Below are 18,963 nucleotides of genomic sequence, written 5' to 3' on the forward strand. Positions count from 1 at the left end.
ATTAATATATAAATTAAATATATACTCAATTTTGGTTTTGCAGTTTTGCAAAACAGTGTGTGAAAAACAAAGAACTCCCAAGCATTTCTCTTTATCTCAATCTCTCTCGATTCTCCCTCAAGTTCCAAAATTGAACGCTCCCACAAGCGAGATCTTGAGACCTAGGAGGATAGCATGGAAGACAATTTTGGTGGTGTTCGGGTGGTGATTAACTTGAAGAATGGTTCTTCAAAAGTAAAGAAATGTTCTTTTCCCTATGTTTTCATTTTTGCACTTGTTTGATTTTGTTTCTCAAAAATTCATGAACTATGATCCGCTTTCGCTCCAGGATTCATATCTCATCAGAAATGCCATGGACAATGTATGTCGATGGATCCTCCAATAAGAGAGGATGCGACGCAGGTGTGCTCCTCCTCGTCCCAGATGGTATGCGCTTTGAGTATGTCGTGCGCTTGAATTTTCACACCTCAAACAATGAGGCTGAGTATGAAGCTCTCCTGGTCGGGCTACGCTTGGCAATGGAACTATAAGCAAGCCGATTACAAATTTTCAGTGATTCCCAACTGATAATGAATCAAATCAAAGAAGAATACCAGACAAAAGATCCTTGGATGGAGAGGTATATGAGAAAGGTCAGATCGCACCTTGCCCACTTCCAGGCTTACGAAATCAACGAGATTATAACGTCTGAGAACACCAATTCTGATGCCTTAGCCAAGTTGGCATCTGCCTACGAGACTGACCAGGCAAGGTCGGTCTCGGTGGAGATCCTGGATAATCCTTCTATTTTGGAGCCAGACATGATGGAAATCGATTCCCAGCCTCCGTCATGGATGGACCCGATCACGGACTTCCTAGCAGGCAATGTTCAAGTAGATCATAAGGAAGAAAAGAAAATGTCGAGGAGAGTAGCTCGGTACCTACTCCGAGATGGGACTATGTACCGGCGCAGATTCTCCCTACTCCTTCTCAAGTGTATCTCCAAGGAAGACATGAATTATGTCCTGAGGGAGGTACACAAAGGAGTCTCTAGCAACCATTCGTGGGCCAGGTCATTATCGGCCAAGGTCCTTCGTCAGGGTTATTATTGGCCCACAGTTGACCAAGATGCAAAAGAGTTCGTGAAGGCGTGTGACAATTGCCAGCGCTTCGCGAACACATCCATCAATCCCTAGAACTGCTGACTCCGATCTCAACTCCGTGGCCCTTTGCACAATGGGGAGTGGATCTAATCAGACATTTCCCAATAGGCAAGGGACGAACTAAGTACGATGTTGTAGCTGTGGATTATTTACTAAATGGGCCGAGGCCGAGGCGCTTTCCACAATTACTGAAGCTAGGGTCACGACCTTCATTTGGACAAACATTGTTTGTCGCTGTGGCATACCTAATGCCATCGTGATGGACAATGGCAAACAGTTCGACAATGCAAAGCTTAAGGATTTATGCCGCAAGCTTGGAATCAGTCATCTCGGTTCGTCCCCGACTCACCCCAAAGCCAATGGAAAAGTAGAGGAGATCAATAAAATTATCAAACGCGACCATAAGCTACGGTTCGATTCAAGTAAAGGAAGGGGAGTTGAGGATCTACTTGAAGTACTCTGGTCCTACCAAACCACGCCGCGAGAGTCCACTGGCGAGAGCCCCTTCACTATGGCCTTTGGCTCTGAGGCCGTGGTCCCTGTGGAGATCGAAATGCCCACCGAGAGGATTGACCACTATGAGTAGACGAAGAACGAGGAAGAGCTACTCCTCAACCTCAACCTTCTTGATAAAAAAATGGAAGCGGCTTAGCTACGCCTGGTGGAATATCAAAATCGAATGGCCAGACGTTACAATGCCAGAGTCAGACCTTGGAGCTTCCAGGTCGGACATTTAGTACTTCGGAAAATACAGAAGCATGTTGACAAACTAGAACCAAGTTGGGAGGGGCCATTCAAAGTTAAAGGCATAGTCCGACCTGAGACATATATGCTGGCCGATCTTGAAGGAGGATTGCTCCTACATTCATGGAATGCAAAGCACTTGAAGCGATACTACCTTCGAAATGTTAAAATAGTCCAAAAATAAATTGGACTTGTAAAAATTTCCAAGGGCTAATCCCGTTAAAGGACTCCGTGTTATTTAATTTCATGTCTCCTAAGGGTACGAGTTCAATGTGAAATTAAAGGGGGTCAGTAGAGGGTTAAAACATAGAGAAATTTAAACCTTCGGAACTTACGAGTTCGAGGTGTAATGCGAATTAAAACTTAGAAGAATTCAAACTTCAAAACTTACGAGTTCGAGGTTCGACATTTTGAACTTACAAAGAAGGGTCGAAGTCTTTAAAAGATAAGTAGCCAAAATTCTAAGTTTGTATTAAGATTGAATAAGTTTGGGTCGAGGTGTATAAGCCTTGAGACCCAGTACAACAAAAGCAAAGAGAAGTAAAAAAAGTAGGAGACCATCAGCTGCTTCTGAGGTGCGACCTGAGCTCACCCTACGAAGCCAGGATATAAGGCTCTTGTGAGCTCCCCAGTCTAGCCTCTTGAGAAGAAATAACCCCAGTGGCAGGAAGGCTGGCCCCATCAACTTCTTGTGAAAAAAACTGGCACCTTCACCATCCTTAAGCTTGGCCTCGAAGTCAAGATCCTTCAGATACTGGTCCACCAAGTCTTTGGAGCCAGGAGTCTCGTTCGGACTCGAAGCCCACTTCTTGGCATACTGAAGCTTGATGGGCCCAAGGTCTCTTTAAGTCGCTGGCGAAACAGTTCCTATAAAAGAACCCCGTTGCTAAGCTTGGACTCTACGAGCTCAAGCTTGGCCTTCAGCTCCTCCACCTTGGAGTCTCGGGTGTTCAGTCCTTCCTCAAGGTTTACTTGGCAGCGCTCGAATTCGTCATTTTTCTTCAGCAGCGCGAAGTTCTCCATCTTCAAGCCCTTGGCTACAGCGTGTGTACCCCTCGAAAGCTCCATGTGGGGAGCAGCCTCCACTTTAACACTCTCAAGCTCGGCCTTGTCAGCCTCTGAAGTGGACTTCCATGCTTGGGCCTTAGCTCGGGCCTCCTTAAGCTGCCCTTCCAAGGCAGCGGCAGCTTCCAGAGTGGCCAAGGAGGCCTTTCTTTCCTTCACATTCAGAAGGTCGTGCCCGTCCAGCTTTACTTTCACCGTGATGGCTGCTTGACAGATGGTGGCGTGGGTCTGAGAAGAAACCAAAAAACAAGGGGTAAAGCCTAAAAAGTTCGTGTGAAAGGAATAAAGCCAGATCTTACCTCGATAGAGTAATCCTGCATTCACTGGGTAGCAGACCCCGGGGCACTCACGAACTTTGAACCCTCTCCCAACAACGGTCGAAGCAGGAGCCTGACATTTCCATGGCCTTCTATCTTTCACCCCAGCGTAGGAAGGTTCGATCTTAAAGCTCATCTCAATGTCTGAGGTACAACCCAGCCTCACTGACGGATTGTCGACAAGATCCCCGAAGCGGTTAACCCCATGCGCAGTCCGGACTTCCCTAGTGGCATCTTCGGAAGAGTGGGCTTTGCCCCTTTTATTCTTCGTCTTCTTAGGGGAAGTCTGTCTCCGAACCTCCAGGATGGGACAAACATCCAAAATCTCCTGATCTTGAACAGCGTTGCCTCCCCTAGGCATTGAAGTACCTTGATGAATCTCTACCACCTCGACTTCGGTAGGAAGGTCGATTACAATAGGGGTGGATGCCTTATTTGAAGTGGAAGCAACCCCTCGATTAGGTCACTGTCGTTTCAGGCTCTGAGAGAATCCGCAAACCATCACTGAACAAGAAACAAGCTAAGTTAGCGAACTAAATACTTGAATGGACTACAAACAAAGTTTCGAGCACGACATACCAAGTTTCGAGTTTTATCTGTGAGCCTCGGGACAGATGAGCAGCGGATTGTAGTCGAGTATACCCGAAGACCAAAGGAGCTTGTCGGTCAGGAATTGCTGATTTTCTGCCACTCTTGAACTTGTCCTTGTAAAACCTCAGTATGTCGAAAGTGGACGAGGAGACCTGAGGAACGGGCTTGACAGCGATTGAAAGAGCAAAAAAGCCAATGGTTAGAAAATGAAAGAGAAAGATAAAAGCAAGTAAATACTTTATTCCTCATTTAAGTTCCCAAAGCTATAAGGAACGTTGTGAAAAAGCTGGTCGGACTCGTCCCTAGACAGTCACGCTCTGCAGATGAAGAACCACTTTACGACCCACTTCTTTATGGAGTTCGGCCCTTTGAGAATGCCTCTCGCGCCCTTCCTAGTGCACAAGTAATATCGATCCGGCTTCCTACAGATTCGCTTAACTTCGAAACATGAAAGAAGTTGGTCGACTCGGATGAGATCTAGCTCTTCTACCTCCTGACACCTAAGCCAAAATAGTACAGCTAGACTAAAGACTACACCCCACCCATTGGGGGCAACTTGAGCAATAGCTAGACCGGTTCAGACTAGAAACTCTTGCGCTAAAGGATGAACGGGCAGATGAAAGTCGTACTCAAACATCTTTAAGTACAAGGTTACGCATCCCTCCGGAGGGTCGGCCTGCTCCCCTTCCTTAAGAAGCGTAAGGACGATGTCTTCCAAAATGCTATACCTAATACGTAGAGAACCTAGATAACTCTCAGGCATTTGAGAGGGAAATTCTAAACATTGGTTTGAGGGGAATTATCGCTATCATCCTCATCCTCTTCGGGGAATCTAAAGTTATCTATTTCCTCCTTCAACTTGGAGTCCAGCCAACTCGCAAATTCCTCAACAGAGTCAGGCTTTCCATACGAAGGGCTCCAACTCCGACCTACCTTATTGGAGGAACTATAACTAGAGGACCTTAAAGAAGTGGAAGAGCTGGACATGATTCAACAAGTGAAATTATCAAGCCAAAACAAAAAATGCGAGATTGACGTAGAGTAAGTTTCGAACTGCTCGGGTCGTACTCCAAGATTTCAGAAAGCGTAAAAAGCAAGAATGAAGCCTTGGGAGTATTTATAGTCTCCCGAAGTTTAATCTTGATCATACACGTGTTCGTTAAAGAACGATCCAAATCGAAAGAAGTCCGAACATCAGGAGTACTCGAGTGCGTTTCGAACACCGGTTTCATTTTTGAGGCTAATCAACGGTAACATTCATTATGACGACATCGGAAGTCGCCATGTGGATTGGATTCCTAAGGAAAATAACTTTTTCTGCCAGATCGGGATCGAACTTGGTAGATAGGGGGCCGATGTTTCGGGGAGGAAAACCTGACTGCCATGTGAAAGACAACGATTCGCTATTGGGGAAAATACCCAAGGGAACATATTATGTTAGTCTATCTCAGAACCCTCCGAGGTGAGAGATTTCGTCATTCTTCATCATTTCCTCCAAGGATTAACTTACTATTGTAGGGAACATGTCCGAGTTCGATCTGCTCGAACTCGACACGTCCAACCTCTAATCCGACCTAGGTAATTGTTTGTCGTAAACTCTGTCGGAGCCGAAACCTATAAATAGAAGGCCTCATTTCAACATCAGGTATCAAATTTCTCCACAAACTTAATATTGAGTCTGAGCTGTTTACTGACTTGAGCGTCGGATATTTTGCCTTCTTGTATAGGTTTTCCCTTAGAGCCTCAGGTCGAAGCGAGGACCGAGTTTGAGCTTGACTAAATTTGACGTTGTGCAAACTCTTGCATAAACATATTCCATCTTTAATCACTCGTGGAGATGGTGACAAAGGAAAGTCATGGCTTTTGCCTTATCTTGACTCGTCGTTGTATTTCCTTCTTCGATTGTTACACCCAAATTCATAGCATTGAGATGAATCTCAGAATCCAGTACCTATGACAAATTATTATTGTCATTGATGTCAAGGGCAGTAAACTCTAGGTTGGTGAGATTTGTCATGGTAACACTAGCACAGAGAAAATATCTGTATATTAGAAATTTAATATATACTAAGTATGAAAAATAATAGGAAAATCGAATAACCTACCTTTAGGACCTACCTTTATAGAAAAAAATGACAGATGGTCGTGCTGATAATGTCTTATAAAATTTTGGAGCAAAATGAGGTACCACGAGTCACGAACAACGAGAGGATACGTGTAACGCCCCGAGTCCCAACTCTGAGAATGGTAGGTTAGGTAAAGTAATAGGAAACCAATATGGGATGTGACTTAGACATAAACGCATAAAACATGGTCCTAGACATAGGCTCTCTAACCCATAATGCAAATGAGTTGATAAATATTCTCTAGGATTATAATCACGCATAGACATATGATTGTAGGTTGCCCTAGCCTCTGCAGCAACTAAAAGCGATAGTGAAATAGTAGAACTCAATTCCCAAGAATAGCTAGAGAATTGTGCCTGGCGGAATTTCCCAACAAAGTGTGTTTTCCATGCTTTGCATCAAAACTAAGGTAGAAAGCAAAGAGGTTGACTTTTATTAAATTGCTTCATATTTCAAACCCCAAACAACATCATTTCATCACTATTTTCTTTATAAATCACAATTGCATATTTGAACTATTCACTTCTTAAAAACTGTTTTGAAAGCAACAAGTCCTTGAGGATTCAACCTTGGATTACTCCCAAGTATTACTTGCGACCATGTGCGCTTTCATCAGTCTCTAATCTTTTTAAAGGTACAGAAAGTCCCAACATTAAGCCACTGTAAGTTTTAATATCTCTTCTGATATGAATATACAAGCTATGTTCACACTTGGTGGAGGGAGTTGCATCCATTCAAAGAAGATAAGGCACCTTTTCATCAAAGAAGCTTAATGAAAATCCAGATTCATTGTCATATTTAATGCATCATGTACCATTAAAATTCATGTATTTTTATTTAATAAGGTTCATGTATGGATTTAAAAGGGTGTAGGCTGAATTTTATTATGGTATCAGTGCAATAAAAACAAAAACAAAAATGGTTCTTCTCTCCTCCTCCAAACCCTAGCTGTTGTTTTGCCCAATTTCTTGCCCTTTTTTTTCTCGAAGCCATGACCAACCCTGTCATCCAACCACCCACGACCACAACTCCATCAGCCACAACTCCATAAACCATGACAAATCGTGTCATCCAACCACAACTCCATTAGACAATGCTTCAAGTGCATACTACCTTCACCGTAACGACAATGCTAGTCTAGTCCTTGTCTCCCATCAACTCATCGGTGAAAATTATACGTCTTGGAGCCGCCTAATGCTTATTGCACTTTCTGTGAAAAATAAGCTTGGTTTTATCACGGAACAATCAAATGTCCCACTGATGAAACTCTAGCTCATGGAAAGGCAATAATAACGTCGTTATTGCATGGATCCTCAATTCCGTATCCAAGGAAATCTCTGCCAGCATCACTTTTTTAGATTTTGCTCGTGATATTTGGGTTGATCTCAGTGAACTTTTCCAGCGGAAGAATGGGCCTCACATTTTTCAAATCAAGCACGACCTCGCCACTCTTCTTCAAGATCAACAATTTACTAGTATATATTTTGCTAAACTCAAAACTTTGTGGGATGAACTAGGTATACATATCGTCCGACTTGTACATGTGGAAAATGCTCATGCAGTGGTATAAAATCTATCATGGAATTCTAGCCGTTCGAGTATATTATGACCTTCTTGATGGGTCTTAATGAGTCATTTGCTCAAGTACGAGCTCAAATCTTTCTCATGGATCCCCTTCCAACCATGAGCAAGGTTTTTTCTCTTATTACCCAGGAGGAACAACAACGTTCAGTTAGTTGCATCAGCCCCACCGCATCAATGGCTTTTTCTATCCAACAACCTTGAACCAGACAATACACTAAACAAAAGGGCAATCGACCCATATGTACACACTGCGGTATTCAAGGTCACACCATTGACAAATGTTACAAGCTCCATGGTTTTCCCTCCAGGTTACAAATCGAGAAGTCAGTCATCCCACTCTCAATCTCAATCATCTTCAACCTCTCATATTTTAGGTGGTTCCAACTCTATTTTGGGCAAACCTTCGAACAACCCTCAAACGATGGCTGCTGTTTCTACTGGAAGTGACAATTTTAGTCAAAGTCTAATTCAACCCAATGCCAACATCTCATGAATATGTTACCATCACAACTTTCACACCCTCATATGAATTCAGAAAATGAAACATCAACTTCTCATATGGCACGTATTTGTCTACCTAAACAATTAAATGTTCCTTCACAGATTTCTTGGATAGTGGATTCCGGGGCTTCTGCACATATATGTTTTTCTACTTCATTACTACTGGTTTCAGAATCTTCTATCACTTTGCCAAATAATTCACATATTTCAGTGAATTTTACCGGTTCAATTCGGTTAATCGATTCTATCTCTCTTCAAGACGTTCTTTATATTCCCACCTTTCAGTATAATCTACTACTTGTCAGTGTATTAACAAGGGATAATTCTATTTCATTTCAATTTTTTTCTGACCATTGCATCCTTCAGGACAAGTTCACTTTCAAGACGATTGGCCATAGTAGATTACATAAAGGACTTTATTTGCTTGATGCGTCGGATTTGGATCACATCTCCCCCGTGGATTCAAAATTGGTTTGTGCTTCTACATCAAGCATCTCTTCCATCTCTCTATGGCATCAATGGCTTGGGCACCCATCTTTTAATAGAATAAATGCTCTCAACAATATTTTGCATTTTAATTCTGTTGATTTGAAGGATGTACGTTTTAATACTTGTGTTATTTGTCCTCTGGCGAGACAAAAAAGACTATCTTTTATTTCCAATAATCGATTATCATCTAATGCATTTGACCTTATTCATGCTGATATTTGGGGACTGCTCAAGGTACCTACCCTTAATGGTTATTGATTTTTCCTTACATTAGATGATGATTGTACTCGGCACATACATGGATATTCTTGCTCATAAAGAAATCTAATGTTCTTGCAATTGTTCCACAATATTTTTCCAATGTGGAAACAGAATTCAGCAGAATAATGAAGTAATTTTGATCAGACAATGCACCAAAGTTATCCTTTGACTCTTTTTTTTCGATCCAAGGGCATTCTTCACCAATATTCATGTGTTGGTCGTCCTGAACAAAATTCGATAGTTGAGCACAAACATCAGCATATCCTCAATGTTGCTCGGGCATTATTTTTCCAATATCGAGTACCCATTGCCTTTTGGGTAGAATGCGTTCTGACGGCAGTTTATTTAATCAAACGAACTTCATCTCCTCTTCTCAATTGGAAAACTCCATATGAATTACTTCACGGCACCATTGCTGATTATAGCTTATTAGAAACTTTTGGATGCCAATGCTTTGCATCAACTCTTCTAAAAAATAGATCCAAGTTTCAACCTCGGGCTATATCAGCTGTATTTATTGGCTATCCTCCGGGTATGAAAGGCTACAAATTATATGATATACATAATAGGAAAATATTTATTTCTCGTGATGTTATTTTTCATGAACATAATTTTCCTTTTCAATCACTAACTTCCACATCTTAATTATTGGATCCATTTTTGGACCTTGTTCTACCCAAGAATCTTAACATCAACATGGAACCTCATACTCCACCTATAGTTCCATTAAACGATAATTGTGTTGACAACCAATGGAACTTTGCTGATGTCCAAAATTTTGAAGACAGGACTGCTATTATTCCTCCTTCAACACCAATTGACACCATTGTCCAGACCACCACCCCAATTGATGCAATTGAGGATACGATGCATGCATCCACTATGGATGATTCTTTGTCTGAGGAAAATGATATCATTGTCCCTCGTCACTCCACAGTCACTGCACAACCGCCTTCTTACTTGCAGGATTTCCATTGTAGCTTTATAGTAGGTCGGATATTCTTACAACATCATCTCGACATCCTCTACAAAGATATGTTTCTTACTCATATTTTTCAGATTCTCATCGTGATTTTACCCTAAATATTTCTGCTCAATATGGACCAAAGTACTATCACGAAGCTATCTCTTATCCACATTGGTGTGAAGCTATGACGCATGATCTTAAAGCAATGGAAGCAAACAATACATGGACAGTGGTTTCTCTTCCCTCTGAACACCACGTCATTGCTTGAAAATGGATATACAAAATTAAACATAAATATGATGGTTCTATTGAGCGCTATAAGGCTCGATTAGTTGTGAAAGGCTACACACAACAAGAGGGACTTGATTTCATTGAAATATTTCTCCTGTTGCAAAATTTGTCATCGTCAAAGCACTTTTCACTATTGATGTCTCTAAAAATTGGCTGTTAGTACAACTTGACATCAATAATGTTTTTTTACACGGTGATTTATCTGAGGAGGTCTAATGGATTTGCCATTGGGTTATCAACCGACCAATATATCTTTACTTCCTAAAGGTGGACGTTTGGTTTGTCGTCTACATAAGTCCATATACGAGCTGAAACAAGCTTCAAGGTAATGGTTTGAAAAATTTTCTCACACCTTGTTATCTCTTGGTTTTCACCAATCAAAAGCTGATTATTCACTTTGTGACGCCCGATTAGAGAAGAGGGGTACATGAATGAACCGATACCACATCCGAATGAGAGGGATCCTGAGACCATGGAAGCATGGTTAAGAAAAGGCTTAAAAGAATTGATAGTTACTACTTATACCAACAAGGTGCACCTTTCCTTTCGGTGGCTCAATCGTAAGAACTCTAAACTTAAGCGTGCTTGGCTTGGAGCAATCTTGATTGGGTGACCTCCTCCTTGTTTTACTAGGAAGCATGTGAGTGAGGACAAAGCATGCTGAAAGAATTCTAAGTGTTTGGTGGCGTAGCCAGGTGGTAGAGGAATGTCGCAGCAAAGAGGTACTGAATCCGGATTCCAAATCAGAGACATCCATTACTGCATTATTAGTTTATGTCAATGACAAAATCATAACCAACGCCTCTTCATCAAAAATTCAGAAATTGAAAGGTCTCATCAATGAGAAATTCAAACTTAAGGATCTCGAGTCTTTAAAATATTTTCTTGGGTTGGAACTTGCTCGATTGTCTAAGGGACTGGCCTACCGCTCAAGTCAGTAAGCAGCTCAGACTCAATATTAAGTTCGAAGAGAAATTCCATATCTGATGGTGAAATTAGGGTTTTTTTCCTGCCAAACATTGGCCCCCCCTGCCAGGTTTGATCTCGATCTGGCAGAGGAGTTATTCACCTTGCGAAATCAATCCATGTGGTGACTTTCGATGCCGTCATAGTAATTATTACCATTGAGAAAACCTCGAAAATGGAACTAGCATCCGACACACACTTGAATACCCCTGACGTTCGGTCTTCTTCTGATCTAGGTCGTCTAATTTTGGACACGTGTGCGGTCAGGATTAAATCTCGGGATTAAAGCTCGGAGTCGGGCTCTTCACCCAAGAAGACCAATTCCGTAGAGGAGTTTGCGAGTAGGTTGGACTCCAAACTGGAGGAAGAAATAGATAACTTTACGTTCTCCGAGGATGACGGAGATGATAACGATACTTCGACCTTAGGCCAAGGTTTAGAGTACCCTTCCCAAATGCCTGAGAACTATCTCAGCCCCCTTCGTATGAGATATAGCATACCAGATGATATCATCATTAGACTTCCTAAGGAAGGGCAGCGAGTCGATAATCCTCTGGAGTGGTGTGTAACCCTTTACTTGAAGATATTTGAGAACGGTTTCCATCTACCCGTTCATCCTTTAGTGCAGGTGAGCTAGCTCTTGCTCAGGTGGCCCCCAATGGATGGGGAGTCATCTTTAGCCTAGCTGTCTTATTTTGGCTAAGGTGTAGGGAGGTAGACGATCTAAACCTCCTCAGAGTCGACCAACTTTTAGCCTGCTTTTAGGTCAAGCGGATCTCGAGGAAGCCGGGGAGGTATTACTTGTGTGCTAGGAAGGGTGCAGGAGGCATTATGAAATGTCAAACCTTCATAAAGAAGTGGGTTGGAAAGTGGTCCTTCACCTCCGGAGCATGGCTAGCCAAGAACGAGTTCGACCTGCCCTTCCACCACGTCCCTTGTAGGTTTGGAAATTTAGGTAAGGAGTAGAGTCTTTACTTGCTTTTAATTGCTTCTATTCATGTTCTAACCCACGGCTTTGACGTTTTCAGTTGCTATAAGGTTGATCCCTCAGCTTCCCAAGCCGACCTTTAATGCTTTGAAGTTCTTTAATGGCAGATTCAAGAGCGGCAAGCAGATCAACACACTTATAACGGATAAGCTCCTTCTTGCCTCCGAAATGCTTGACTATAATCCTCTCTTAGCTCCTTCCAAAGCTCATAGAACGAACTCGGAGCTAGGTTAATTGCTTTTGGGTATTTAGTACTTGTTTTTTAGCATTTTTCTTACTTCGTGTTTAACCCTTATTTGTTTTCTTTCACAGCTATGGTGTGCGGCTTTTCCCAAGATGTTAGACACAAACGTCCCCACGTAAAGCAGGCTTCCAAGGCTAAGGAGGTGCCTAGCCCTGCCATTGTTGATCCTCTCACCGAGGTCGAGGTGGTTGAGGTTAACTGCGGTGCAGCTTCTCCGTAGGGAGCTGCTGCGGCTGAAGCTTCATAGGATCACGAGATCCCCGACGTCTCCCGTCTTAGGGAGGTTCGGAGGAAGGCTTCTTCGGAGAAGTCAAAGGAGAAGAAATGCAAGGCCCACCATTCTGAGGACGAGGTGAGGGAGGTGCATGCTGAGCAGCGGGTCAGCCCCTTCGGAGACTTAGTTGATGATCCTGAGGTAAGGATGGGTGGCACTTCTGACATTGATATGAGGTTCAATATTGAACCTTCGAGTACAGGGGTGAGGGACAAGGCCATGGTGATGTCAGGCTTCTGCTTCGACCGGTGCTGGAGGAGAGCTTACAAATTTGTCAACGCTCCAGGGTCAACTATTCAGCGAATGTTAGATTACTCTGCCGAGGTAAGACCTAAACTCACTGCCTTTACGTGTTCTTTCTGAGACAAACCCCTTGCTGCTTTTTCCTACTTTCTTTCCTTTTTTTTAGACCCATGCTGCCATCTGTCAGGCTACCCTTTTGATGAAGGCCGAGCTGGATGGGCGCGACCTTCTCACCGTAAAGGAATGAGAGGCTTCCTCTGCTGCGCTGGAGGTTGCCGCTTCCTTAGAAGGGAAGCTCAAGGAGGCTCGAGCTGAGGCCCAGGAGTGGAAGTCTACTTCCGAAGCCGACAAGGCGGAGCCCAAGAGCGCTAAGGCAGAGGCTACCCGGCACATGGAGAATCTGAGAGCTGCACATGCTGTGGCAAAATGCCTTGAGAAGGAGAATTTTGCGTTCATGAAGGAGAACGACGAACTCGAGCGCCTCTGAGAGGACCTGGAGGGCAAATTGTCGGCGCGCGACCCCAAGGTGGCAGAACTGAAGGCCAAGCTCGAACTCATGGAGTCCAAGCTTAGCAATGGAGTCTTCTCGGAAGAGGCCTTTTACCAACACCCTGATTTCGATGGGTTTTCCAAGGACTTCAGCAACACCGAGTTCAGATTCCTGATGAAGGGAGTCAAGGAGAATGCTTCCGAGCTTGACCTCGGGCCCACCAAGCTCAGGTATGCCCAGAAGTGGGATTCGGGTCCCAACGAAAGTCCTGGCCCCCAAGACTTCGTGGAACAATGCCTGAAAGAGCTTGAGTCTGATGCCAAGCTCAATGACGGGGAGGATGCAGGCCTCTCTTCCCAAGAGGTTGACGGTGCTCCTCTTCCTACTAGTGGAGTGAACTCCTCCCAAGAGGCTGGGATGGTGGACTCTCAAGAAGTTGACATCCTTGGGTCTCAATGCAAGCTTGGATCGCACCTTGGAAGCAGCTGACGCTCTCCAATTCTTCCAGCTTTCTTGTCGTACTTTCATTTCTCTTACTCCTTGTACTGGATCTCGAGGTCTATATGCCTCGGCCAAAGCTTTGATCATTAATACTATGTTTCTTTTTTAATTCTGTCTTAAGTTTGACATATCGTACTTCAAACTCGCCAATTTTACTCCACCTCGCAGGTCGAACTCGCAAGTTCTAAAGGTTTCAAAAAAATTTCTAAATTTTTCTAAGTTTTTAATTCACCCCTCACCTCGAACTCTTAAGTTATGGAGGTTCGAATTTCCTAAACGTTAGTCCACATCTCACCTCGAACCCATAGGTTCTAAAGGTTCGAATTTTCTAAGTCTAATCCTCACCCGACCCCCATTTAATTTCACATCGAACTTGGACCCTTAGGAGACATGAAATTAAATAATACGGAGCCTTTTAGTGGGATTAGCCCTTGAAAAATTTTTACAAGTCCAATTAATTTTTAGGTCATTTCAACATTTCATAGGTAATATCTCTTCAAATGCTCTGCATTCCACGGATGCAAGAGCATCTTTCCTTTGAGGTCAGCTAGTATATATGTCCCAGGTCAGGTCGCACTATGCCTTTGACATCAAATGGCCCCTCCCAACTTAGTTCTAGCATATCAACATGCTTCTGTACCTTATGGAGGACCAAGTGTCAGATCTGAAAACTTCAAGGTCGGACTCTCGAGTTGTACTGTCTTGCCCTTTGATTTTGGTATTCTGCCAGGCATAACTGGACCACTTCTCTTTTCTCATCAAGGAGATCGAGGTTGAGGATGAGCTCTTCCTCGTTCCTTGTCTGCTCGTAGTAGTCTATCCTCTCGGGTGGCATCCCAATTTTTTCAAGCACCACGGCCTCGGAGCCAAAGGCCATAGCGAATGGAGTTTTACCAGTGGACTCCCGGGGCATAGTTCGGTATGACCAGAGCACTTCAGGCAGCTCCTTTGCCCTCCTGCCTTTCCTTGCATCCAGTCGTAGCTTAAGACCATGTTTGATGATCTTGTTAACTGCCTCTAATTGTCCGTTGGCTTTGGGGTGAGCTGAGGACGAGCAGAGGTGCTTGATTTCGAACTTGCGGCAGAAATCCTTGAACTTGGAGTTGTCGGACTACTTGCCATTGTCCGTCACGATGGCAATAAATATGACAAAGCAGGAGATAATGTTTGTCCAAATGAAGGTCGTGACCCTGGCATCTATGATTGTAAAAAGTGCCTCGACCTCGGCCCATTTGGTAAAGTAATCCACAGCTACCACGACATACTTCGTTTGTCACTTGCCCAATGGAAAAGGTTTGATTAGATCCACTCCTCATTGTGGAAAGGGCCATGGATCTGAGATCGAAGTCAGCAACTCAAGAGGTTGATGGATGACGTTCGCAAAACATTGGTAGTTATATCATGCTTTCACGAATTACTTTGCATCTTGATCAACCGTGGGCCAATAGTAACCCTGATGAATGACCTTCGTCGATAATGATCTGGCCCCTGAATGGCTGCCACAAACCCCTTCATGAACCTCCCTGAGAACATAGTTCCCATCTTCTTTGGAGATGCATTTAAGGAGGGGTAAGGAGAACCCTCGTCGATACATTGTTCCATCACGGAGCAGCTACCGAGCTGCTCTCCTTGTGATTTTTTTTACTTCTTTCGGGTCTGCTGGAATATTACCCTCTAGGTAGTCCCTGATCGGTCCATCCATGATGGAGGCTGAGAGTCAACTTCCATCATGTCAGGCTCCAGAATAAAAAGGTATCCAAGATCTTCATTGGGACCGACCTCGCCAGGTTGGTCTCGTAGGCAGATGTTAACTTGGCTAAAGCATCAGCATTGGAGTTCTTTGACCTTTGAATCTAGCTAATTTCATACGTCTGGAAGTGGACAAGGTACGACCTGACTTTTCCCAAGTACTTCTCCATTCGAGGTTCTTTCGCCTGATATTCTTCCTTGATTCGGTTCACTATCAGCTGGAAATCGTTGAAAATCTGAAGGTGGCTGGCTCCCAGTCCCCTTGCCATGTGCAGCCCGGCCAATAGAACTTCATACTCGGCCTCATTTGAGGTGCGGAAATTCAAGCGAATGGCATACTCGAAATGCATGTCGTCTGGGGCGAGGAGAAGCACACATGTGCCGCATCCTCTTTCATTTGAAGACCCGTCCACGTACATCGTCCATGGCTGGTCAGACGCAGAGGCTTGAGTTGGAGGAGGAGTGAGCTCGGCTAAGAAGTTCGCAACAACTTGCCCCTTCACAGCTGTTCGAGGTTCAAACTGGATATCATACTCGCTCAACTCCACATATCATTTCATTAAACGGCCAAACGTCTCTGGCTTATGGAAAATTTGCTTCAAGGGAAGGTTTGTGAGCACAGTCACAGTAAGGCTTGGAAGTACGGCCTCAGCCTACGTGCCGAGGTGACTAAGATGAGGGTCAGTTTCTCCATCTGAGGATATCTAGTCTCGGCCTCGGTCATGGCTTTACTTGTGAAGTAAAGAGGACTTTGTTGCACTCTGTCTTGCTTGATTAAGGTCGAACTGACTGTATTGTTGGATACAGCTAAGTACAAATGTACCTTGTCTCCTGGCATAGCCTTCGCAAGCAACGGTGCGGAGCAGAGATAACTTTTGAGTGCTTCAAAGGCCGTCTCACAATCAGCTGTCCACTCAAAAGGTCTCTTCTTCCTAAGGATTTTGAATAAAGGGATGCATTTATCCGTAGACCTGGAGACAAGCCTATTGAGGGCAGAAATTCTCCTATTAAGGCATTGTAGCTGCCTTAAGGGTCTTTGAGGATTGCATCTCGAGCACGGCCCTTATCTTCTCCGGGTTGGCCTCTATTCCTCGGTTGTTCACCATACACCTAAGGAACTAGCCAGATGAAACCCCGAAGGCACACTTGGCAAAATTCAACTTCATCTGGTACTTATAAAGGACCCCAAAAGTCCCAATCAGGTTGGGCAGGTGCGACCTTGACTACTTGCTCTTGACAAGCATATCGTCTACATAAACCTCTGTATTGCGTCTGATCTGGTTGGCGAACATTTTACTTACCATCCGCTGATAAGTTGCCCCTGCATTCTTTAGGCCGAAAGGTATGACCTTATAGTTGTACAGGCCTTGATCGGTTATGAAGGATGTGTGGACTTGGTCTAGTTCGTGCATTTTTATTTGGTTGATCCGGAGTAAGCATCCATGAAGGTGAGCAGCTCGTGCCCGACCGTAGCGTCTACCAGCTGGTCGATCCTCGACAGTGGGAAATAGTCTCTTGGGCAAGCCTTGTTAAGATTGATAAAGTCTACGCACATTCTCTACTTTCCGTTGGATTTTTAACTAAGACAATGTTAGAGGGCCACTCGGGATACATAATTTCTTTTATGTATTCAGCTTTTAGCAATTTGTTCACTTCCTCAATAATTACATCACTGCTCTCCTTATTTACAGGTCTTCTTTTTTGCTTGACAGGTCGGAATGATGGATCGATGTTGAGGCGATGAACCATTATCTTTGGATCAATGTCGGACATGTGCTCGTGAGACCATGCGAACACGTCCAAGTTCGCCCTGAGGAAGGAGATCAGCTCTTCCCTATCAGCGGCCCCCAGCTTGGTGCCTATGCTCACTTGCTTCTCTAGGCTGAGCAAGGGGACAAGCTCCAACTCCTCCGTGGGCGCAGTTGTTCCCCATCGGTTAATTTGAGGTAGTTCGTCCTCGGAAGGCTGAGTAGCCAGACTTGGAGGGATTAACTGTTCTTCCAAGGCGCAGACCGCAAATCCCTTGAGTGTAGAGGTATAGCACTCTCAGGATGTCTTATGCTCCCCTCGGATCATGCCAACTCCGTTAATTGTTTAGTACTTCATAACTTGGTGCAGAGTTGACGGAATGGCCCAAAGTGATGGGATAATAAGTCATTTGAAGATAACATTATAGGTCGACCAACCATCTATCACCACGAACTCGACCATCTGAGTGACTTGGGTGTCACCTTGACCGATAGTAATGGGAAGGTCAATACAACCCTCGGGAGTAACTGATTCTCCCGCAAATCTAACTATAGGCGTTGGACTCTTCTTCAATTGTGCTCTGGTCCATCCCAACAATAGGTAAGTGGTGAGGATAGGATGTTAGTCGAAGCACCCCCATCCACCAGCACCCTTCTGACATGGACGTGGTCAATCAGCAGCGAGATCACCAAGGCATCATTGTGGGGTAAGTGTAAACCATTTAGGTCAGAGTCAGAAAATGAGATAGGGCAGGTCGGCCTCTGCTCCTGAATGGTGCAGACTTCACACCGAGCTTCCCTAGCTAGCTCCTTTCTTTTATTTTCGAACTTGCCCCCGCTCAGGCCTCCGAAGATGGTGTTAATGACCGCAGGTCAGTCATCCCTTCGAGTTGGCATCCTTGAACGCTTCCTCTCTTCTTTCTTTTCTGCCAAGCTCGAGCCCGGTTTGCCAACGTATTTTTTGAAGTAGCCATCTTGAATTAAGTCTTCAATTTGATGCTTCAACTCCCAGCAACTCAAGGTATCATGCCCGTGGTCGCGGTGGAATTGGCAATACATGTCCTTGCTGCGTTTTCTAGGTCTCCTCTGAGCTTGTCAGGCCGCTTGAGGATCTTCTCCAATCCATTCTCCTTGATATTAGTAAGAATCTCAAAGATCGGAATGGTAGTTAGGGTGTACCTCTCGTAAGACCCCCTTCAGTTGGAGTCCGAGTCGAATCTCCTACAGTCAGATCTGCCCTGAGAGGCTGGGAAGATCCTTTGTCCTTAGACTTAGAGTCAGATTTCCCTTTATCCTGGCCACCTGACTTTTTCTGGTCAGACCTCTTGTCTGTCCGACCTTGAATTTTGTTCTGAACAACTCTTGCCCATCTATGACCTTCTTAGCATTCTGCAAGACCTCAGCAAAGGTTGATGGCGCTTCTTCGCCCAGTTTGACTGTCAGAGTTTCATCGACCAGGCTAGTGAGAAAGTAGCACATGGACGAGTCGTCAGAGCAGTGCGCCTTAAGCTGCTCATTGAACGAAAATGAATCCTTATGTGCAAGTGTACACTATCATTATAGCAAGTAATAAAAAGTTCGAATCCACAAGGAAATGTTGCATACACACTCTAACAATGCTTTAAGAAAGCTAAAATATATAATCCAATAATTCTTGGTCAACTCAAAATGAACAGAATGCC

General features: G+C 44.1%; 2 protein-coding genes across 2 annotated transcripts; both read left to right on the forward strand.

Annotated features, from left to right (window-relative positions):
* Positions 1 to 569: 569 nt before the first annotated feature.
* Positions 570 to 1,175, forward strand: LOC148209148 (uncharacterized). The gene has a single exon (XM_088117428.1). The coding sequence runs from the start codon at positions 570 to 572 to the stop codon at positions 1,173 to 1,175; it is 606 nt and encodes a 201-aa protein (XP_087973554.1).
* A 226-nt stretch (positions 1,176 to 1,401) lies between these two features.
* On the forward strand, positions 1,402 to 1,728 carry LOC148209149 (uncharacterized). Its single transcript, XM_088117429.1, has one exon. The coding sequence runs from the start codon at positions 1,402 to 1,404 to the stop codon at positions 1,726 to 1,728; it is 327 nt and encodes a 108-aa protein (XP_087973555.1).
* Positions 1,729 to 18,963: the final 17,235 nt, after the last annotated feature.

This window comes from Momordica charantia (assembly GCF_013281855.1).
Source record: "Momordica charantia cultivar OHB3-1 chromosome 9 unlocalized genomic scaffold, Mcharantia_2.0 BLBB01000009.1, whole genome shotgun sequence".
Lineage (NCBI taxonomy): Eukaryota > Viridiplantae > Streptophyta > Magnoliopsida > Cucurbitales > Cucurbitaceae > Momordica > Momordica charantia.